We start from the raw sequence: 24,780 nt of genomic DNA, 5'->3' as shown, positions 1-24,780 counted from the left end.
CATACACTTTCTGTTCTACCTGAAAGCTTCTATGATATATGAAGTTGGTGTTGCACCAGAGTTCAAGTTTGGTTGCCAAGATAGGGTCACTGTATTCCTGCTGACATCTGTGACTTCAGGTTTGGAAGGGGCACTTGGAATAAGGTTGGGGTCGGTAGCTCGTGGAGGTTGTACCGGAACACCAAATTCTAAAAAAAAAAAAGAAAAACTTGAAAAAGGCAATATGTAAAAAATAATCATTTATTTAATCATAACTGATACTTTTCCTTCCTATTTTTTGCATTATAAGATGAAACATTTTGAGCATCCTCTGTTCTTTACATTTTTTTAGTCTAAGCTGAATGTGATCGCCTTCTTTTTTCACAAAAGGTAGAGCTTTGTTCTCGTACCATACATACACAAAAGACTCTTCAGTGTTTTAGTTAAAATATAGCAAAGATATTAAAAAGTACATTGTTTGATGTTTGACCTATAAAGAATTTTACAAGTTACACTTCCTATTTTTATATTACTGTAACAAAAATGGAGCGGACGTTTCATTTTTACTGCCAAAAGTAACTTAACCGGAGGAAGAGGAAAAATATATACAGATAGGAGTTTTATTTACACAGAGTTATTTAACTGTGGCCAACTTAACTGCTATTATACTGACCATGACCAGAAAATACACTGGCTGGATTCTGGCCATTATTATGGGTCTGCAGATGGTCAAAGATTTCTCAAAAAAGAAGTCCTTATACACATGCCTTGTAAGAGCTATGCTCTAACTTGTATGTACTTTAAACAGTAAAGGCTTGTCATTGTTTACCAATCAATCAAAAAATAATATACTTATTTCTTCAAACACTTTAGGAAACAACCCAATATTGTTTACAACTGTATAACTTGAATAGATCAAACACAAAATCTTCATTTTTCAGTTTTATTAAAGGAATAACTGTACAGAGATGAACTGAGAGCGGAACAGGACTGTGAAAGTATATTAGTCACCTAATAATTCGTTTACAGCATGAAGCTCAAGCTTTGAAAAATGCTTGTAAGTGTGAAACATATAAGAGCTGTATGCTGTGTGCAGTTTAATAAACCAAGAAAGAAGTTTTCAACAATCCAGTTGTGCAGTAAATTATTTCCATTCTCAGTGTATATTACCGACCAGATAATCCAGACCAACACCTGGCAAGAGCTGAGTGCTAAAATTCATCTCGAGCAGTGTGGTTCAAACTTTTCTGTACAGAGGAAGTAAAGAATATTACTCAAAATGGAGTGCCTGAGATTGCATTCTTGAAGTATCTAAATTAGCATGTTTATATTATGGAGAAGAGGGTGCCACTAGACATCTACTAGAACTAACAAATGGTGGAGAACACCATGCCCACTGAACAAAGTTTTTGGGGTTTTGCTTTATGCTTTTTCAGGTGTATTCCAAACAATAAAACAGGAGACCAACACCAAAAATTAACCCAAACCAGTTAATGATCATCTTATGTCCATAACCAATTTATTGGATAAACAGCCACAAATAGAATAATAACTACAGGCATGTTGAGCATTATGGGGTGGGCTGATAAAGGTTTCTTCAACAATCAAAGGTTTTTCCACCTATGGAACACAGGAAATAATCAAAGAACCACAAGTGCAATGCAACTGCTAAGAAGGCAATAAGGTAGTACTCAAGTAAACACTGTACACTGTACTGTACGTAGGAAGGTAGTACAGTAAAATAGTACTCAAGCATTAAATTGTCATGAAACCATCCTGGTATCAGTGGACAAAAACTAATCTTTAAATTTTAGGGTGATATCTGTCCATTTCCAAGGAATTTATAACAAAGGAAAACATCTAAAATCTGTTTTGATTTGTTACAGATCAAAACGCTTTGCACTAGTTTCTTTTAAAATGGTTATTAGAGAATATAACTTCCTGATAAATTTGCATTAAAAAACAAAGAGACATTTTATTGGCATTTTCTACCTTGAATCTCGATGTATGCACTCCAACTGGCTTCCCCGCTTGGAGTGGATGCAGTGCAGGTGTAGCGTCCCGTGTCACTTAGCTGAAAAGAAAGCTTGAAATTAGTATTTGGGGGCGGTCAGAAATGCATTGGGATGGAAAAGCAATTACCATTCCATCTAACAGAGGATGAGCTTGGCTTTGGTTGGAGAGCTATTAGCTGTTCCTGGGAGCCAATTTGTTTCATGACTTCAAAGAAGTGGCAAAATACATTACTTTATTTGTCGAGCAGAATTAATAATAACCTCTATCAGTCTAATTACACAATTACACATGCAAATATTTGCTGAAAGTAAATTCATGTCAAAGGACAGAAGTGGAATGAGTGCGGGATTATGACAATCGCTAGCTGGCATTTAAACCACAGAATACATCATTTTGTTTTATTTTGTGTGTGCATTCGTTCCAGCAATATCAACATTGTGCTTCTAACAATACATTCTGCGGGTATTACTGCAGGCACAAAAAACAGAGACAAAGTAAATAAATACTCAATAATAAAATACAGCATAGTTTTGATTAACTAGGAATGAACAGAATGAATTATACCAAGAATAAGGCGCATATAGCCGGAATTTGTATTTTATTGGTGTACATTATTTAAAGTGTATGTCAAGCCAAATGTATGTCAAGGTTTAAGATTCTTACTGGGATTTTTACTGCTTTCTGGGACTTCATTAGAGAGATTTCACCTCACATACACTTAACACAGATAAAAATAGTGTTTAAAGGCTAAAATCCCTTCCAGGCTTTTATTGCTGCCTGTTGGTAACTAAGGGACAATCTATGGATTCCTAGATAAAGTAAAAACTGTCAAAGTTTCTTATACTCACCCATTATATACAAAAGGAGTTTTGGCTGGAATTGTACTTAAAATCTAATATAAATTCATTACCAGTTACTGGTATAGTAATAACAGTATCATGAAGTGTCATATTTTTGTAAAAAATCTTCAACTACGGAAACTTCACTGGCTCTTGTCTATATCAGACATGGGCAAACTATGGCCTGCGGGCCGTATGCAGTCCAATAGGGACATTTCTCCAGCCCTTTGGGTGGTCCGCAGCTCTGGCCGGTGACCCCCGAGAAGGTCGCGGAACACGTTCCCCAGATCTGAGCATGTGATGGGAGGGTAGGCAGGCTGTGTCCCTGCACAAAACCCACCCACTCTCCCATGGCAGGCTCTGATCTGCGATGGGAGAGTGGGCAGGGTTATGTCACCACATTTAGTTTATGGCACCACGTTTATGATGGCATAACCCTGCCCACTCTCCCATCGGCCTGGCCTCTCTGTTAAATTTTATTTTAGATTGTGGACCCCGACTAAAAAAGTTTGCCCACCGCTGGTCCATATACTAGTTTTGGAACATGCATATCTATTTAAGTAAATCTAAAAGGGTATAGCTTCCTTCTTCTAGATTATTGCTCAAGGAACCCCTAGCATCCTCTGGAGGAACCATGGTTGAGAAACACTGTTCTAAATGTAGCTGGTAGGTGGCTGGAAATTATGCTGTCATTTTCAATTCATATTACAATCATAAGATCTGATAAATATTAAAAAAAATAAATAAATAATTATCAAAAAAATATTCATGAAGACAAAAAAGTGGTGTTTCATTTTAGTACAATGGTTACTAAATCAACACAACACAAACTTTGCCCAATCAACTGTTCATCAGTGATTTGGTCTGTTTCTAATCAATCAAAAATATAATCAAAAATATCTTATGGAAGAACTCCAGTGGCTGCTGTAATTCCTCACTATAACCTTTAGGTTACTACAGAACACAGCGATTACATTACCCACAAACTATCAGAAGTTCAACAAATCCTCACCATAAGGGAACCATTTAAGAATTTCATTACTTCTTTACAAAGTGAGAGCAGCTTTTTTTTTTCACAAAGTGAACATAATTTAACTTTTTTTTTACTCAGTGAACATTCGTTTTGTAAGTTTAACTTTTTCTAATACCATTAAATGTGTAAAATGTGTAAATCCAATGTTGTTTTTTAGTGAATAGGCACAGTAATGTCATAGGGACTGTATGCCTTGTTGCGTACCTTAGCATATCGGATCTGTAATGCTCCACTGTCCATCAGTTTAATCCGTGAGTCCTGAGCTGTTATCAGGATGCCATCTTTCCTCCAATGAATTGTGGGAACTGGAACTCCGGAAGCTATACAATCCAAGACTAAAGTGCCATCCACAGCTACTGTCTGATTCTGAGGACCCTGGCGGATAACTGGAGGAGGACGGTCAGCCACCACTGCCAAAGTAAACAACAGGAAATAGATGTCTGCAACTGGAAGCAATTTTCTAATCCATCAAGCAACAGTAGTTGCTGTAGGCTTCAAAACAAGCTAAAGATAATTAAGCAAGTAATTAAACCAGGAATCATACATTATTCAGGGGGAATTTTCATGATAAGCACGACACAGAATACTGAAACTGTATCTCTTGTTTGAAGGAAAGGATCTTCAGGACTTGCATTTTACAGGGAAAGAAAAAAAAGATTCAGAAATGAAAGAGGAATTTTAAATTCACTTCCAATGATTTAATAGCTAAAAGCGCTGAGTGGTAAAATATAGAGTTTCACTGTTCTCATCCACAAAAATGACACAGTGGGGTGAAAGAAAAACATTAGTTCATCTTGGAAAGATCAGTTTATCAGCTTTTACACTAGTGTAAAAACAGATGTTTGCATGGCAAGCCAGAAAAGAACATCAACACGCTTCTCAAATATATTCTAAATCTTTAGGTGACCATCTTGAAATCACATTTGGCACCAGACTTTTTGAACATTAAGATCCTTGAAAAATAGATCCTTAATTCACTTTAGTCTTTTATTTTTATTCTAAAGGTTTAGGGATATATTTGAGATTTATATGGATATAGTAAGATTTTGTGTTTTTTTAAAGAACAGGTGCACTTAACAAGATGGACAGCAAAGTATGATGTGAATACGTAACCCAGGAAGATGCACAATTGGAAATGAGAGAAACAGGGCTAGGGGTGTGAGAAAAAAGAAGAAAGATTTTTTTTAATCAGTAGTTTTGTACAATATTTCCAATAATTTTATTGACCTTTTTAAACTTATTTTGTTGGGATTATACATGTTGTAAATTATATTGAATGAGAACATGCCTTATAATATATATATATATATATATATATATATATATATAATATAATATTATATATGGTATATATAATATAATAATAAACAACGTTTGTTCTTTGTGCTTTACCTCGCTTCTTTGTTTTGATATAGGGAACCTTTTTGATACCCCTTCCTTATGTATAGCATAGGCAAATGAGAGGTATTCACAAAATAAGCTCTGGACAGCTATGTGGTTCCTCAGCACTGTCATGGTGACTGGGGCCAAAAAAGTTTCGAAAATGTGTTGTGCTTTTGGAAATGGGTGCACATTTAAAGTAAAAATGAGATAAAAAAGGTTCAAAATTTTATACATTCTATTTAAATAGGAAGATCACTATCAAAATCACAATATAACTCTTATATCTGGCTCCAAGTAATAAGACATCTGTACAGGACAGATTACTGAGGGTAGCCACATTTTTGTTTTAGAGTCAATAAACTTTTTTAAAACCAGAAATCCACAAGGACACTGTTTATTACTGTGTAACAAAGCCAGACATGTAGTTTTCTACAAAATACCCACTGATTAAATATTTAGCAATTTTCCAGTGCTAGCCAGAGCTCTGTTCTTTCGGGATCAATACAGAGAGTGGTCAAACCATAGGTGAAATTTTTATTATCCTGAAAACCTCTTTCATTATGGTTTTTGCAAATTCCTCATTCCCTTCACTATTAATCACTACAGGTTAAACCAGTACTCATGTCTCTACGGCTCACCGAAACTTGCCCAGAGGCTTTTTTATGCTTTCCTCTATTGATTCCATCTACAACTGAGCAGTGCCAAAACCACAGTGTGACTTATATGAAGAACGGATTCTGCTGGCATTCAAACTATGCTGCAATCCGTCCCAAAATTTGATTCATATAAGATCAATAAACTAGTTTATCACAAAGGATAATTCTTTCCAGAGCTGATGCTGCTAGAAATGTGACTGTACAAACGACGCACCCCAGGCTCCAACTACGCACTTTGGGGAGCCAGAGAAAGCACTTCTGGCACTGACAGCCAATTAGAAGCCCAAACAGTGCTAATTAGAAGCATGCTCCTCAGACAAAGTTGTAAAACAAGGAGATGCTTGGACCAACTCCCTTTTTTTTGGGCAGCAAGGATCAGAGAGATAAGGGAATTGTGTGGCCTTAGAAACGGCAGAATTAAAAACTGTTTGTACTTTACCATCCGTAACTTCTAAATAGGCTTTTGTCGTGATGCTGCCGGCCACATTGAGAGTTTGACAGATGTAATAGCCAACATCGGACTTCTGTACGTTTACAATTGTAAGGTCACCGGTTTGAGACACAGAGAAGCGGCTGGATGACTGTGGAGGCTGGTAGGAGAAGAGCAAATTCTAAAAAAAAAACAAAGATGCAACAAAATTATATTAATACAATGGGATTTGAAGAGCAATGTCATGTTAATTAAATCAGCAAACTGCTAATGATACAAGGAACACGATTTAGTTGTGCTAACATCTGAAAACGGGCTCAGTTCACCTTATTCTTTCTTTTATCAAATCCACTGCAGCCTAGCTGGCTACTACCTAGACAGTTTTATGAAATGCAAGCAAATCTCCCCAATGGGAACACAGATGGCAAAACAGAAAATCTTACAGAGATTTTAATTCTTCCCAATTTAACCAAAATGAAAAGAAACATGTGGGCTTTAGGTAAACTTATAAAATTCACACCACATTGTTATTATTTTGGCTCCCCAAGATTGGATAAATATGGCTGGTTTAAAGCTTGTACACATTGTGGTCTAAAGCTACATATCACTGTTCCCTAGAGACATTTGTTTCTATGCTGGGTGGGAAGAAGCTGTAGGTAGGCGGTCAAAAAGCATTGCCATAAGAATCCAGGAACCCCTTTAATTCTATCAGTTTCTACTGCCCACCACACTTTGTTACAGCTTTTCAATTCCCACCCTTTAGTATGCCCCATTTTTCCATCATCTTTGTATTATGCCCCAACTGTCCAGCCCACCCGTATTTTCAACCAACTTTCAGTAACCACCCAAAAACAACCGTCTGGTTACTGAAAAGCGCCTGGTGGTGTGACCAACTAAAAGGGGCCGAACACTGTGTACTGATGCTGAATAATTGTGGGCTAAGATGACCATACATGATGGTTTTGGGCAAATGTTGCATGTACAGCTTTTAATGGCAGATCACTAAACATTTTTTACATTGGATTTCAATGTGTATCTGCATTCAGCATCTGTATGTTCTTAAGCAATTCTCATGTGCACAGTTGAATGTTGTTTTTCATTTTCTAACTAGTACTGGCTATGGGTAAGCTGATTGCTTGGTAATGAAAGCACTTTGTCTTTTCTTTGTTCAGGATGCTAGAAATCAGCTTCTATTGTAAAAATTATGGTATGTAAGAAGGCAGAAAAACGATGATATGTGAATGGGGTACCATGCAGCAACCATAAGGTAAAGGTTTATTGTATTTGGGAGAATTATTTCTGATTGGACATTCAGTGAAAGAAGGGAGCACTGATTTGAATCCTGGAGTTACTGTCCCCTGTAGATTGCCTATTTCCCTATAATATGCTGGTCGGTGTTTATTTTTATTTTAAATATAATATATTTTTGTTATCCTAATTAGCCAATATATATTTTTTGTCTAAGCATTCCATTAGCTGGTTGCTATAAACACTATATTCCTCTATATAAAGAAACATGGCTAGAAACATGTTCAACAGCTGTCTATCACAGCAAACAGCAACCCCCATTTTAATTATATGTAAAGTTATTCAATAACTCAATAGATTGTACCATATCTCTCAAAATACACATGTACGATGCCAGTGAGGTCTGTCGCTATGACCACATTATCATTCTAATAAATGTACTACCTCCTTTATCTGTCAGGATGGATTTACCAGCAATAGACAATAGTAATATACCAATTAACGAAAGCAATTCATTTAGTTTAACTTCACAGGGTCTTTCGTTTTCTACAGATAAAACTGATAAAAATGAGGATTTTTTAAACAAAAAAATGAGTAACAGATTATTTAGAGTAAAGAAAACATATTTTGTATGCTGAATTCATGTAAACAATTTTTTACATTTAAATTCTTTCTGACTTGTGGAACCACAAAGTGTGCAGGCGGATTATAATATTTTAAACAAAACAATTATCATCCAAAAATGAGATATAACTCTTGTATCATGTAGCTGTCTTCTGGGTAAAGTCTCAGTACTTTACTTTCTTCCCTTCCTGGGTACCTGCTCTATATTTTCATCAAAAATTGGAAGACAGCAGGGTGCCAACTTACAGGGGGAATTTACAAGCTACTGAGAGACAAGTGACAGTGTTTGTGCTGTAAATTGTGAGGATGAATTACTCCACACATTCTGCAGCTGCAGAGATGCATGGGGTTTGTTCAATGCTTTATTACTTCTTGGTAAGAATATTTTAATGTTTGAATGTCCATATTCTGCCACAGTTCTAATTTAAAAAAAGTCCAAAATGATTAATAGCCTACCAAAACACAGGAAGATACAATGTTTAAATGAGTATGGAATTCCCTTTATACACCCATTTCCTTCTGTTGCACATAAGCATTACTTCAATTAAAAAGGCAAACTATTAGCATGAAACTGTGCTAAACTCACTGATGTAATGAAGCCCAGTTGGAAGCTGAGTGATAAATGGATGACCTTTAACTGATGTAATCAAGCCCTTGTTTATCTCAGAATAGCACACACTGAACACACAATAAATTGTACCTGTCAGCATATTTATGGATCTGCTGTTATTAATGATGTATGCAGATTCCTTAGCTCGATGGCAGCCATTTTGATATCTAGATTTAGCAAATTGCTCATGTCTCTCAGTACATCAGCTCGAGCACTGAATGAATATGATTGTTGGCTTTCCTCACAAAATTCCATACATTCATTTGGGCATGTATTAGTTGCATATAATTAACAAAGTTTATTTGTACACTGACAAAGAAATAAAATATACACAGTACTGTACCTGGCTGCCCTCCTTTTGCCAAAAGATGGCAGGCTGCGGATTCCCAGTTGCCTCGCACTGGAATGTGACTGTACGTCCCAAAGCCACAACCTGATCGCGAGGCTTTACTACGAAATTTGGAGGTTCTAAGAAAGACAATACAACAATAAACTTCTCATAATATTTCATTCTAAATGGAGAATACGCCTATCCTTCCTCGTCTGCTGTCTCAGAATATTATGTAACCTAATATCTTCATGGAATTATAAATTAATCCTCTGTCAGCTATCGGGTCATAAAGAATTTGACTTTCCCCCGAGGATTTCTCTAAGTCCTGTCTATACTGTAAGGTATCTCCCAATTATTTTTGGCTAATGCAGGTAGTAAAGTTGCACAGAATATTATTCATTTAAGGGATAGTCATCTGTCTGACATTTTTTGGGAGAATACATACGTTTGAATCAATAACTTTAATGTGGCACTTTGGCCATAGCAATAGCAGCTCATTTAATTGCTACAACAAAGGCCGTTATGAGGACAAGTCTCAGAGATTGCTTTTTTGGATGGAAAAGAATTTACCTAGGCAGATGCTAAATTACAGGAGTAAACAAAATAAAAAACATTATATCAATATATAGTCAAGGATGTTATGCATGATTCTTTTATTGTAATTTGATCAGTCTGAAATGCCTGACAACACATCTGGTAAGAATGGGCCCTTAAAAACAATTTAGGGCTTGGGAACATAGACAGCGTTTTATTATCTGCTCGAGCAGCACAATGACGATCTCCCAGCTTGTTCCTCTTATGCTGGTTTATACAGTTTGTATGACCACTTCATCTAAGAGTAAACAGGATGTGTTGGAACCATATGTTATATGTTTATGGAAATCTACAGCTGCACCTGGAGATGAATTACAGGAACTGAGGATTCAGCAAATTTCTATTCTATCCAGAAAAAGATATTTTATGCATTGGTGAACAATCTATCAATAATCATTTCTAATCTATGGCTATATGGGATTGATTTTGAGGTCTTTGTATTAGTTTTAAGCTGAATGCCAGACGAAACTAAGATTTTGCATTTTGCATAATGTTGGGTTAATCTATAACCTCTACTGTGTGGATCCTTAGTAGGCAGATGATTACTTACGTCAGCTGGATGGGCAGTCAAAATAAATACCCCAATGAGGGTGCATACCCTAATAAAAACCTGGGAAATTTTCTGTTACAGACTCACTATAGTAAAATATAAATGATTTTGCTGTCCCCATACGATTTCTCATTACTTCCTTATTTATGTCTGACATCTTTCATACATACATCCTTCTGACATCCAGGGGAATAAACATATTCCAGATATAAAACCCTATGAACATAGTATTAAAGGTTCTCCCGTTTCCATTCTTTCTTAAAAAAAAAACTTTTCCAGTCTATCTGCAACTAAAGTCTTTGGCTTCACAAAATATTTATGTCTATTGTCACTCAAAACAATTTGCTGTCTATGCTATCCTGCTTTAAGATGACTGCAAAGAAATAGGAGGTCTGCCTTGACTGTGGCCAGTGCTTTCCCTAACTGCTGACATGACAAAAAGCAGTGGCCACACACAGCTCCTAATGTTTTAAAATACTTCTGCACATGTTTTGGCTGTTAGAAGCATGCAGATCTTATAAACAGCCAGTGGGTTTTTCCCACAAACTTTTGGTTTTCTGAAATTGTGTTTGGGTTGGGTTATGTGGTCCATCTAGATGCAAATGGTGCTCACTGGAGCTGTGCTTTAAGTTTTGCCTACTTAGTAACAGCCTAAAAAGAGATGACAGTGTAAGATTGGAAATTACTTGGAAGTGAAAAAAAAGATTTAGGCACACACAAAGTATATAGTCATGGAAAATCATTAGCACAGTGGAACAGGGAACCAGCCAGCAGAACTTAGTCATAGCCATAAAGTCTGTTTTAAAGCCCAAAGCAAATCTTTCAGTTAAATCAGCTTTGATGCCCACCCATGTGGAATCAAATGCCTCTGTGCTATTTCATTTTCCCCCAGCAAAGTGTAATATATGTACATACTGGAGCCACCAGGGGATTCTTTAGGCTAGTATTCAAATTTACATTTAGCTCTGAATTTTAGGCTGTGTATAAGTGCCAATAGGCCTCTTTTAGGTATTGTGGAGATTAAAAAGCAGAGTGGTGTTTTTAAATGAGGGTCTGCAGAATGAACAATCCACAAAATAAAATAAAATATTAAGAGGTACAGTTAATAAAGTATCTACTTGAAGAGAACCTTCCTTATTAGGTGACTGTTTAGATGCCTTGCCGAAAGGGATATAGAGTGGGCCAAAAGAATTCCTCATTGTATTTGACTGGCTTTACCTCGATTCGAAAATTGTATATTGATTGTCCACAGGGAGGATCAAAAAATTTAAATTTATCAGCAAACAAATGTGATCGGTTCAGTACAGAATAATAGCCTGCCTCCACCTGGTGTAGCCATGAAAATTAGATGCTATATCTCAGCAATTAAGACCAAGAAATTGATCAAGTGACAACTGGCGGAAGAATTTGGATTTTTTTTTTTTATTATTAGCAGAAAGGTTAATAGAAGTGTTAGTGGAAAGACCCGGTACAGTCGAAATACCAGCAATATCTGCATGTATTACCTTTTTTGACCTTTTTGCATTTACCAGAATTTTGATTGGTTGTTGGGGAATGACGAGCATGGATGAGGAAGAGCTAGAGGCTTTTCCAGTGATGATAATGTAAGGAATGAAAAATGAGGAGTAATAAAATTCCAACTTACCAAAATGAACTAAAAAATAAAAAGAAACATAAAAGAAAGAAATATGTAAAATTTGAAATGACAAAATTGAAAAAAAAAATGACAAATAGCATGCATGTAAAAATGATGAATAAATTAAAATTAACAACACATGTATTAAATAAAATAAATGGAAAAATAATCAACAAAATAAATGGTGAAATTAATATAAATCTTTAATCATACAGGGAATAAAGACAAAAAGAATCCATGTGCTGTATAGCAACCAGGGCCTTGTCTTTAGAAATCTGTCAAATGGTTGTGCATAATGCGTCAACACTTTCATGATAATTCTTGTATATTTATGTCTTCTCTGCAAATAAACCTTTTTATTTAATATTTTAATATTTTGGAAAAGATGCTAGTAAACTTTTTCTAATGTAGAGAAAGTGAAAAAAGAAGAAGCTCTTTTTTGCACCACTTGAAGAGTAGCCTGAATTTTTTTGGAACAGGAAGTGAAAAATAATCTCCACAGACTAAAGCTGCATACACACCTGCAATTTTTCTCGTTGGAAAGGATCTTTCACGATCCTTTCCAACGAGAAAAGACTGCACGATGCATGAACGATGCTGTACATACAGCACCGTTCATGCTCTATGGAGAGGGGAGGGGGAGAGCGACGGAGCGGCACCCTGCTGCGTGCTCTCCCCTTCCCTTTCATTAGGATCGGTCGTCGTCCATCGTCCATGGATCCGCCAGGACGGTCGTCGGACGATGGACGACGACCGACTGTACACACGGCAGATTTTCGCCCGATAATTGGCCGATACCGATTATCGGGCGAGAAAAATTTGCCGTGTGTACGCAGCTTTAGTCTTACACAGCTGTCTCCAGAACAACTTCCCCTTTGGAACAATTTTTTATCACCTTCTATTCCAGAAACAATGACAGCATTTACCCAATGAAAATTGACATATTATTTTCCCACTGTATCAAAAACTAGAAAAAAAGGTTCTGCCATGCACAAGCGATGCTCCTAATTAACCCACACCTATCTAATCTATCTGATCCAGATTATTTTGTGGAGCTCATTTGTCTATTTGGGGAGGAAGTAATACCCCATTGGCATAGATATTACAGGGTAGGGTTTGTTCTTTGTACAGGGTAAAGTCACAGGGCAGGGTTTGTTCTACAGCTAGCAATGCCAGCTGATATAAGAACAGAACATGCACTTATGGTAAAATAAAATCTATCTGCTGCTGATGTAACATTATTTTTCCAACGAGTAATGTTTTGGGCTGTTGTCCTTTCAAACTGCTACAGCATAAATGGAATTCATTCAACCACCCTGTGAATTGTACACATCAGAGACAATTGTGACAAATGTCTAATAAAAAGCAGTAAAATATTTACAGCACTGGAGAGAACGTGCCAAAAGGACAAATTAATATAGACTTCCCAAGGACGACAAAACTCTCAAAACATTGTGTTTCACATATTAAATGTGTATCTGTTTCCCAGCTGTTCATTAAAAACATGCAGCGAAAAAAATGTGGATTTCACAAAGCTGTAAAGTTGGGGCTTCACATTCAATTTTTAAAAGACTTTCCGGCATACATAGAGTACACATTTTACAGATTTTTATGATACAGCTGTGATTATGTTGAGATGCAAACTGTTTTGCCTAAATACATACACACATATATACACGCAATAGGTCTTTTTTGTTCCACTATTCACTTCAAACATAGATTCATCTACCATCACTTTTAAGCTTTAGATACATAGGTTGTCCACAAAATCATCTCCTATCCAAAGTGATTAATAAAGCTTAAATGAAAAAAAATGAGGTTTTGACACCTGGGCCTAAAGCATACCCATTCTAAAAAATACCCAGATATTATGCCATTGGCCTTGCTAAAGTGAAAGGTTGAAGAAGGCTGCAATGCTTACCCCTCCTGGAGGCTCCAGGTTTCTTAATCTAAATTTACTGAAAAAAAGAAACTGCTGAAGACTTTCCTTCACTAGAGAACACATGGCCAAAGACTAGATTTTGACTAGCGATTTTGTGTCGACCCCTTTGGTACTTTGTAAAATAAAAAAAATAACATATTTATTAGTTTGAAAAGAAACAAAGAATTTGTGCAAATACAGCTTGTGCAAATAAAATGTTACTTGTTTTTGATATATTCCACTTTTTGGAAGGATGCCTTAAACTACACACAAGCTTTGTTATCTTGTTCTGCAGGAATTTAAAGCACTGCACACAAATTTTAATTTTTTTCGAACTCTCTAATTTCAACTGTAAAAACATGGAAATCCTATTCATATTACATCTCCCCCTATTCTAGTACCTGAGGAAGTCCCACATAAGTCAATTTTTGGCCTAAACAAAGAGATCATAAGAACTTTCTTTAAAGGATGTAAAATCTCATACAGCTCACTCCATTTATAATTTAGCAATCTCTACACTTAAATATACAACACCAAAGCATGCACTGTGGCAAAGCATTTTTCATTTTGTATTTATCTATAGAAAGTTGATAGCAACAGAACACGGATTACAGTGTGTTTGCTTTTGAGACTCCATCGGCATGAAAGAAGAGAGGACTGGTAGCAGGGACATGTGAAGGCCGTGTATACCCAGGTCAAGAGAGTACTTCTTTTCATGGCTCTTTTATCATTGGGAATCAATATGAAAAGTAAACACAGTTCAAGTGATGAAAGTTTAAATCCCACTAAACACTAAACCTCAAAGATACCCCGCTCTTAACCTCCTTTGAAGCAAAACTATAGATTACAGTCGGAAGTCCAGGACAAATATTCTACTCCCTGCAAATACACAGATGTTTTCTTCCCACAGAAAAGTTATTATCCATATTTACTGTGCGGGGCTTAAAAGGGATGCATTATGTGAATACCGATAATCCCAGTTTCCAGGATTCTTCTGCAAAATCTTCAGGTTTGTTTTCATTAATCATGACAATCAGTCTTTGCAAACCAGAAAGGAAGTGTGACATTGGTGTACCAGAACGAACCAATCCCTTTATTGTCCCCAACTGGAAGTACTAACCAAAGCAGAGGAGCTATACTGATGGAAGAGAAACACAGGGCAAAAGGACACTTTACTGAACATTGTTTACTGAGCCATTCAGTTGAATACACATTATCTACCCCAAGTATTTGGATCACGTTTTACTTTAATGTCTGCTGACCTAAAGTTCACAAAGAGTTTGGAGTTCTCACCTTGACTATGGGCCATATCTCTAATGTAATTTCTGCTACTTTTCTAGTTGTAATATAATGCTAGAGATATAACTCCAAACTTCCTTATTAACTTATAGTTACCATGTTCTACAAATGCGAGAAAAGGCTCCTTTCCACTTATTCTATCTAGAAGCAGATTAATTAATTGTCGGTCCATTAGTTTTCTAATAAAAAGCAAACAGCAGCCACTGTAGGTTGTTAAAACTGACCAAAAACCTAAATTCAGTGTTCCTGTTGTAATATTGGATAAATAACTATTCCACAGTGCATGCAGATACTGAGGTAATTGAGGGCTTGTTTTAAAATTATTTGCTGTTCATAGTAAATATGTAAATGATTTAATGTTTATAGTTAAAATCTTGGTTTCTATGTCACTTTAAAACGTTTCTTTAAATATATTTATCTTGAACTTATTTATATTAATTGATCAGCTTAAAAAACTTTCAAACAACAGGCAGCAGTCACTAAAAATAATACATAGTTTTAGGCATCTCAAGATAGTCACAGCTACCATAATTAAAAAGTCCAAATGTGTTGTCTTTGAATTATTGCATTAGGAAAATTTCCTTTATGTACACGGATCAGTTAACAAGCCATACCTTGAACTGTTAATACAGCAGAAGCTTCTGCCTTGCCAACCATGTTTTCAGCAATACAAGTGTATGATCCCATATCCGATGCTGTAACCTTGCGAATTCTTAGTGTATGATCATCTCGAATTTCATACCTACAGAAAACAGAGAAGTGATATTTCTTGGAAAACAACCTTCAACATTTTACCTTTTTTCTTGTAAGATGATATGCAAAGAATAATGAAATAATAACTTTACAATATTGTTCCATATATTACCTCTCCTGGCCTTGCATGTATAAGCTCAGAATGTAAATATTCTTTCTCCTCCAATGGGAAATGATTAACGTGCATGCTGACTTGTAGGATTTGTATGAACAGTGGAATGTTGAATTTATATGAATGTTCTAATGCTCTCTGTGGATGAATGTACACAGCTATATAGACATTAATGGCAAAGGGCCAAATCAGAACATTTTGGGCACAATTGATGATTCAGGCTTAATAGAACAGTATAAATAATGAGCATTTTAAAAAAATGTCTTAAAATACCTTGATTTAGGTAGATCTCCATCATCTTTTCTCCATCGCACAGTAGGAACAGGATCGCCTCTTGCCTCACACTCAAACTCGACACTGTCATCTACAGTAACCGCCATGTTACTTGGCCTTTTCTCAAAAGATGGTCTTTCTACAAAACAGCAAACGTTCATTCATGTCAATAGGCTTTCTTGTTGCCTACATGCCACCTTTAGTTATCCACTTCTAGTCCTAGCTCTACATCACCTGCCTAAAAAATTATGATGAGCCTAAATGGAGGCACTGCAAGCAAAATTGGAATGCAATGCTTGCAATTTTAGGCAACCTGTGATATGTAGATTTCTAAAAACAAAAAGAAAACTTTTTTCAAAGCCACTTTAATAATTATACAAAGACTACAAAGCCTTTAAAGTACCAGGTTGCAGCCAAATTTCGTCACACTGGGCTATGATTGATGTCTATGGCTTTGGTCAACCGATCTCAGGGGAAAATATGTTTGACTGGGTTATTTTCTCAGGGTGTAAATTCTCTATTGCTCCAGTGTCCTATTGCAATGTAACATCTACAGCCAGCTTTAGATTGTAGTGTTCAAATGGCTGCATTTTTTTGTGCTATATCCACCCTTATTTCAATGGAAAATATGTAATTAGAGAGGGCATCTACTGATGGTCATCGATTATCCCACGGTTTGTTCCAGGAGAAGTCTACTAAAGTTCAGGTCATGTGTTATCTTCATCCAATTAATTCTCTAAATTCAGAGCCATGACACTGGATTAGGATACTGAGCTTGATATTTGATTTCGGTTACAGGAGAGCCACCTGTTCTGCAGTTGTTCCAGTCTGCCTGCCTACAGTGTATATTAAAGGGGAATTAAAAAACTACAGTGTATATTAAAGGGGAATTAATTACAATCATGTACCATGTTGTAGTGCAAGCAGCGCAAAAGGGCTCACCTTTGCAATGTACCAGTTTTAATGTAAAGAAAATGAATTAAAAGAAGATAATAATTTTACCCATCTTTGGGTGTAACAGATTGAATTACAACCTGTGTGGCACCCTTAGACAACTCTGTCTGAATATACTGTGGAGCATATGATTGACCTGAAAAATGGGATACCTTGCTTGATAAGTATTGTTTCCCCACCAATAAGATCATCCCACAGTTCTCTTCATCAAGACTGTTCCCCCTCTGGAAAGAATTGCAAGCTTATATAGGTACAGTATACTTAGACTGGCATCAATCAGATTATGGTACATCCAACCAAACCAATAAACACAGTAACTTTGTAAACAAAGTTCCGCTTTAAAAATCTGCGATCAAGCATGTTTTTTTTTTGCAGCATGGGCAGGGGATGTCCTTTCTTCAATAAAACATACTCAACTGCAACTGTGCAGCTTAACAACTGGCTGCTGGGATATCTGGCACATTCCAGCTTTCCCTGAAGAATGAATGAACTCTTGTGCACTTATGTGTGATTTTCCTCATCCCGGCCTTGCCAATCAAGATGGCTGAAGATCAGAATGAGGAAGAGATGAAGGCAGAAGAGGGTGGCACTTGTAATGGAATGGGGATAGGTGAGTATAGACTGGGTTTAGTTACGCTTTAAGTGTAGTGGAAGCCGTACACAGAGATGACTGCACTACCTAATTCCTATGTACAAAACCAAAATAGATGGTATTCTCCTTGAACTGCCTCCAACAAAAGGCAACATAAAACACTGACAAGAGCTTAGTTATAGCGATTGATAGCATAAATCCAACATGCTCAAAGCAGAATTTATCTCCTTTTGCTCAACATTTCTAGCCACGAGCAACTGCCTTGGCCATAATATCTGTCAACCTTGTCTGCTATTTCCGATAAACACAGATATCAGTGAACACTAACAAATCAGAAAAGCAGTATCTCCGCTCCTATTTATTTTTAAATATATAATTGCAATCCCAGATATCTATGTTTATTCTCACCACGAAGAGAATGTAAAAAATGATGATTACTTTCTTTACAGGATTAGTACTCTTTAATACTCTTCACCAGAAGATATAATTATAATGACAGGCAATCACTAAAATGTTCTCTCGCTTTTATTACAGCCAAAAATAACAAACAGCACCTGTTTCAACAAAAGAATTTCATCCCGTGGGACTTTTTCTTTTTGTGGCGCTATAAAGCTATGTAAACCAATCAGATTAAAGCATGATTTATTATAAAAAGTCTAATGCTGTGTTTATCTGCCGTTCATAGTTTGAGTTTATCTGCAGTTTATTTTGAAAACCATCAACTTTTGTAGCTATAAGTCTATGGATGCAAATGTTCAAAGTGCAAAACATTCAAAAATAAGTCAAAATAGGGTTAGTCTGTCAAAAATGTAAGTTTAAGTCTCTAAGTAGGTGCTGACAGGTTGAATTATTCCCAAGCTTCTATTAACAATAAGGGAGTTTTGGGTAAGACCTCCGTGGACTAATTTCTCACTTCTCCATTTGATTTCAGTGAGCTGTAGGGGCAGTATTCCACAAATCAAAGAAGATAAGGGCATCAATATTATGCTTTAAAAATAAAAACATATAGGAAAAGTCACCAAAAAGAAATGGAACAGGAATAAAAACAAGTAGTTGTAGAACAAGTACAGGGTGTTTCCACTGGAAAGTCCAAAAGAGAGACCATATCAGTTTCTGGTCCCAGTTAAAATTTAGTTTCAAACAGGCTACATATATTTTATGAGAAGCTCAAGATGAAATCCAGAACAAAGAAATTAGTGGTATTATCCATGCTAGCCAAGCAGAGTGCTCTTGGTATTGGCTGCAATCGACTCCGCATTTTTCATGCAATGCAGCTCCAGTGTGGTGAACTTTATAAAAGTTTTAAATGACTATTTATCTCTAAGTAAACTGGAAATAAAAGAAAATAATACTGATAATGTAAAATGTAACAATACAATTTGCACCACAGATGCACTAAGCTGTATTTTTTGAACAGTTATATGTAAAAACGCAGAAGTGTATACCTAGAAATGTTCCAGTGTAGGATACAACACTATAACAGAGTGTGTGTTAACATTGGGGGAACCTTTGAAAAATTGTTCAGGTTTTAGAGAATACCTGGCAATAATGATGATTATGAATGACCAACCTATGACAATAATAATTATACGAATGCATATTAACTTACCAAGAACTGTAAGTTCTGCTACTTCACTCTCTCTTTCTCCCACCATATTGGTACCAACACAAACATATTTTCCTGCATCAGTTTTTCTGGTGTAGGTGATCATTAATTTCCCTCCTCGTATCTTAAAAAAAAAACAAAAAAATAAATTACAATATGTTTATTATTTACGGTACAGCCATGAATATTTAAAAAGGAACAGTTCCAATAAAATATAACTTATTAGTGCACATGAACACCTTTCATTTGGCTTGATGTAGTGTTTTTCTTTGAGATCCTATTTTAAATTGCATTTGCAAAAAAATTTAACTGGAAAGGGGTGTTTTTGGAGCTTATCAACAAGGGAATACCCATACCTCTGGTGAACCAAGAGTTAGGAGAACAGAGTCAGTCCACTAAAGTTTGATGGTTCACGTTCAAAACATGTTAGACTACACCACACTACTTAAATTTTGCATTATCCCTAGCTATTTCTTCTAAATGCAATTACAATCCCTAGGTAAGTTTACCATCAGTTACATCATTAATAAATAGTGATAATACCATCAGGAGAATTCTACATTTATCAACCAAAACACAACTGGGGATGGTAAGAAATTCCTAAAGTCAAACTACTGTGCTGTCATATTCTATGGAGAGGGGAGAGCAAATAAGAGGCTTCTGTACAAAGCTTTAGGGAAATCCTTAGACACTTAAGGTCTATATAGAAGTCAAATAGGCATCACATTTCTGATGCTGGATATGATTTTTCATGATAATTTCCAGTGACAGGTGAATAAATGCACCACTATGTTCTATATGAGCAGGGAGCTAAATAGGGACGAGCGAGAAACACCCTACTCCATAGGTATAGAAGTAATTCCCACTTGGTTGTTCATTAGTCAGCCAGGGCTGATTGATGATTGACAATGGGGGACCACTGTACATCTCAGTGTTCATCTCAAGAATCACTAGCATGGACAAATAGTTTTAGACACTTAAAATCGTTGTCACTTGCCCCATATTAGAAGATTTACTCTTTATTACTGTTCTAGTTACAAATCACAGTTTAGAACGGTATTCAGTTTTATTCCCAACACAATAGTCACCAGCAAAAGTAGAGAAGGTGAATCTCTGCAGTGGTAACATATACAGTTATAAAACCTGGCAGAGGTTCTTACATATCTCTATTCCACATTCCTTAAGTAACAGTGACCATTGCCTAAAATTTACCACGTAGATCATACAATTTTGTGGTTTTATGTCAACTTAACAAATCTTTATGCACCTACTTAGAAGAGTTTAAATATGTGAAATTTGCTGATCTGCCTGAATTTCAAACCAATACGCTCATCACTTCTGATAAAATGTGCAATTGTCTGTCCCAAGAAAACCCAAGAAAATCTAAGATTTCTTGTTTTCCTGGAAATTTTCCCTATTTTCAGTAGTTTAATACTGTGCTGTCAAAACCAACCTTGTTATACATTAACATCTACCATGTCTGTTCTTATGGTATCTATTAGGTGACTTGGATAAGACATGACTACATATGAGGCCTAAAAATGATGCCTGGAACCTTTTCAGCTTAGAGGTAATTGTAGATGTAAGTCCTATTTATGGTACTCTCATTAAGAGACAGTGGAATCATTCTTTTCACAAGCATTAAATACAAACTATGACATCTCACATGGAAAAAAAAGGATTAAGTGTTAAGGTATAGAAATGAGAAAGAGAGCCGAGGTTACCGGCATATTGTACACTCAAGTTCCTGTTTAATCAGCACAGTTTTATCAGAAGAAAGGAGTCTTGATTTACACAAACCGGATAAAAAAAACGTAGAGATGCTTGTCTATAACTACTAGTCATTACCCAGTTATATTTTATTTCCAAAGTATTTGACTTTTTTTTTTGCACAGCTCTACAGTAGCTTTAGAACCATGTTAGCTCCTGCCCCTGAAGGAGCTTACAATCTTAAAATACAATGTTCCTTTAATGTTGACTACCCATCTTCATCTGTCTCTAAAACCCTCACTATTTACCCACCACTTCATGTCTCCCAAAGTATTATGTGCTACTTCCCCCAACACTTAGAATGTAAGCTCTTCTGTGCAGGGTCTCCTCCTCCTGTATCCCTGTCTGTCTCTGTTATTCATTTGCAACCCCTATTTAATGCTGCATATTATGTTGGAGACATATATATATATATATATATATATATAATACTGTTTTTTATTATTATTATTATTATTATTATTATTATTATTAACTAATAATAATAATGTTCTTTGCAACATACACAAACACATACTATATATAATCCCTATAAACTGCCAGCATGTTTCTCAAACAGACTAGAGGTACTTCCAATTTTACATTTCTCACTAATGGTTTATCAGTAATTGAAGAGGAATCTTTTTAATGGGACACATAACCTGGAACAGATCCTCACAGAAAGATCTCTTGCCACTAAATAAATCTACTCTTTCAGGGTAAATGACAACCATAATCATTAAACCCACTTTATATGAGCCCAGGCCATCATGAACACATCCCATGTAGTGTGCCATCAAGACAATATGGATAACCAGTACTTCTGGTTAACAAGCCAACATGGATAACATAGTGCTTCAGTTCTACTAGTGCTTACATGTCATTATATGAGAAATGTTCGGTGTAGGAGTAAGGACTGTCAATAGTGAACCATATGAAGAACCCAACAAAATTAGCCAGATAATTGTTGAAATAAAAAAGAGCATGAAGGTGGTTGGAGGTTTTTGAGGTCACATTAGAGTGGAGGTGGTCACATTAGAGGTTTTTGCAAAAATTGAGATGTGTGTTTGGTAAGCTCAATTGTTTTCTTTTTTTATACTTTACCACATCAAAAAAAACAAAAAACAAAACAATGTGGAAATATAGGAAATTTAAGCACAGAAACAAAGGAGTTAAAGAAGGGGAAAGGGACACAAGATAGAGAGAGAAACAGAGAGAAGAGAATGAAAGGGAGAGTTTAAGGGAAGTGAAGAAAGATAAATAAGGCAAGAAAGTCACAAACTGTACCCAGAGAAAAATGATTATCTACAATGAATTATCATAAAGAAAATATTAAAAGCAACATGAAGAAGCAGTATAAAAGAATGCATTTTATAATTGGTAAAACACACACACACATAAAACAGGCAAATTATTTCTTTCTCTAAACCAATTATTGAAATGTGATAGATCCCTGTTCACCAAGTCCAACAAGCAACTGTTTTTGATAGGCATCTGCAAGTTCTACAAATATGTCCTCGTTATCACAGTTTAGTCTGAACTGTATCATGTAACATATGACTAGAAATTTCTGATTCCCTATCATACATTGTTTCTTGTGCATTTAGCCACTGCAAAAAAAAAATATAAACTACAATATTGAGATTTGCCTTGATCAGGCATGCTAAATTCATTAGACAGTTGCTGCATTTGTTCTGGATTGCAGGCTGAACATACCTATACTGACTCTATAGTCAGTACATACTGACTCTAAAACATAATATAAAGGAAATACTTTTTTCTCACTTTACTATTTACACATTTTGTAAAGAAAAAACAAAAAAAGAAAGTACAACACTTTAACGCTGCCAGAGGTGTCACAAAGACTTTTAAAAGTAGAAGTAGAAATCACACCAACAGTTATGAAAAAACTGCCCAGGTTAGATTTTTTTCCTCTTTTTATTTTGAAGGTGGTTAATGGCCACAAAGAAGGTACAAAAGGGGGGACATGGGCAAAAACATAATAACGTTGATATGGCTAATTTTATTAAGATTTACAAATGACCTCAGTTAAACTAATCAATTGTAAACCAAAAACAAAGACCAGGGGGTTTATGATTAAAGCCAGTGGAAATCTGACTATCAAGCAGTGACATCACTAAAGGAATAATGTTATTATACATGTGGCTAGTATTTTAAAGCATATCACCAGTGGCCTTCTTTTACTCATCCTTACAAGGCCAAAGCTTCGGCGCTTTGAAAAAATACTATCACAACTTGGGTGTGTCAGGTGTAAATTTAATTAATTTTAATCATCTGTATGAACTACAATTACTAGATAAATGAAGGTGCTAAGTACATATATTTGTGTACAGATCAGATTCCTTTTGCTCATTGAAGACCATGGAACCTTGGCATATGGATCAGAGCTCTGTCATCTCCTAACACTACGCCCTATTCTTTGTCATTTAGTTGTCAAGTTTCTGTCCCTGTGCCCAGCAAAGCTTTTGGCATTTAACAGTCTTTTAATAAGACATTTCACAGATGAAAGATTGTGAGAGTCTTCAGAGAGACAGGGTTTACCTTCAAGGGGGGTAGGCCTTAATTTCAACTTTTAGAAAAGTCAAGGCCTTGTGTACAGCAATAGTATATGTTCCTTGGCTTGAACTGATTTGAAGACAAGCCCAGTTACTTTCAGGCAACACAAACTGCTGGCATGTAACCTGTAAAGTTAGTTTTTTCTCTTTAATAAATTTGACAGGTTCACCCTAATAATGGTTTTGTTCAACATGTTGGATGCAACACGTGTTCCATTGTATTTGCTCTTTGGGAGACTTCTGAGTAATTATAACTCACTACTTTTCAATTTCAGCCCAAGACTAGCCCAAGTTAGGTGTAATCTATTTCATTCTTTCTGTCTCCAAGTCACTCTTAGAAGTCATTTGTCCTCCACATTTACGACATCCAGTAGTAGGTGCAACTTGTATGCGTGCGCTCGGAGTCAGTAGGAGATAAAAAAGGGATTGTCCTAATGATTTATATCGAGTTGTAAACTCAAGTATAAGTGTACTCTGGCAGCTATGCTAACTTTAGATCTTATAATAAGGTTCTGCTCACTTTAAAAATCAACTTTACAGCAAAAGCTACATACACATATTAGTAGAATGTCATGACCACCAATGCTCCAAAGGTGGGTAAATTAAGTGATAGGACATTTAAGTCAATCATGCCTGAACTTAGTTTACACCTTTAAATTAAACATTATTATATTTTTACAATAACGTTTATCATTATTTACCTAAAAAGCTTGCCACACATGCAAGACACTGACACATAATAAAGAATATAAGCAATTAATTCCAAGTCTACAGGAACACTAATACTACTGAGATTACCCAACGTATTGACTTCTTTTTGACACAAACAATCCTGAAGACATATGTTAATTAAACACAAGGGACTATTTTTATATGCCCTCTGTAAAGTCAAGTAATTAAAACACTAAGCACTGTTCAAAGTGTTGAAATGTGTCAAGCGGTAAAGTGCTTCATCATGAGAGCTGCTAATGATATAGCTACAGATTCTGTGGGTTTATCCATGAACCCTTTTATTA

General features: G+C 35.9%; 1 protein-coding gene across 3 annotated transcripts in view; it reads right to left on the bottom strand.

The window, feature by feature from the left end:
• The window catches only part of ROBO1 (roundabout guidance receptor 1), a 649,014-nt gene that overhangs the window by 51,251 nt on the left and 572,983 nt on the right, over positions 1 to 24,780 (bottom strand). For all 3 annotated transcript variants that reach the window (XM_072431970.1, XM_072431971.1, XM_072431972.1), the window contains 8 exons: positions 19,443 to 19,563; positions 16,288 to 16,426; positions 15,764 to 15,891; positions 9,162 to 9,286; positions 6,346 to 6,517; positions 4,072 to 4,277; positions 1,972 to 2,053; positions 20 to 188 (listed from right to left, as the gene is read on the bottom strand). In XM_072431970.1, coding sequence (XP_072288071.1) covers positions 20 to 188; positions 1,972 to 2,053; positions 4,072 to 4,277; positions 6,346 to 6,517; positions 9,162 to 9,286; positions 15,764 to 15,891; positions 16,288 to 16,426; positions 19,443 to 19,563 — 1,142 coding nt within the window. The remainder of the gene's footprint in view (positions 1 to 19; positions 189 to 1,971; positions 2,054 to 4,071; positions 4,278 to 6,345; positions 6,518 to 9,161; positions 9,287 to 15,763; positions 15,892 to 16,287; positions 16,427 to 19,442; positions 19,564 to 24,780) is intronic.

Source organism: Pyxicephalus adspersus, chromosome 1 (assembly GCF_032062135.1).
Source record: "Pyxicephalus adspersus chromosome 1, UCB_Pads_2.0, whole genome shotgun sequence".
NCBI classification, from domain to species: Eukaryota; Metazoa; Chordata; class Amphibia; order Anura; family Pyxicephalidae; genus Pyxicephalus; species Pyxicephalus adspersus.
Note: the sequence above shows the minus strand (reverse complement) of the source record. Positions and strands in the feature narration are given on the sequence as shown.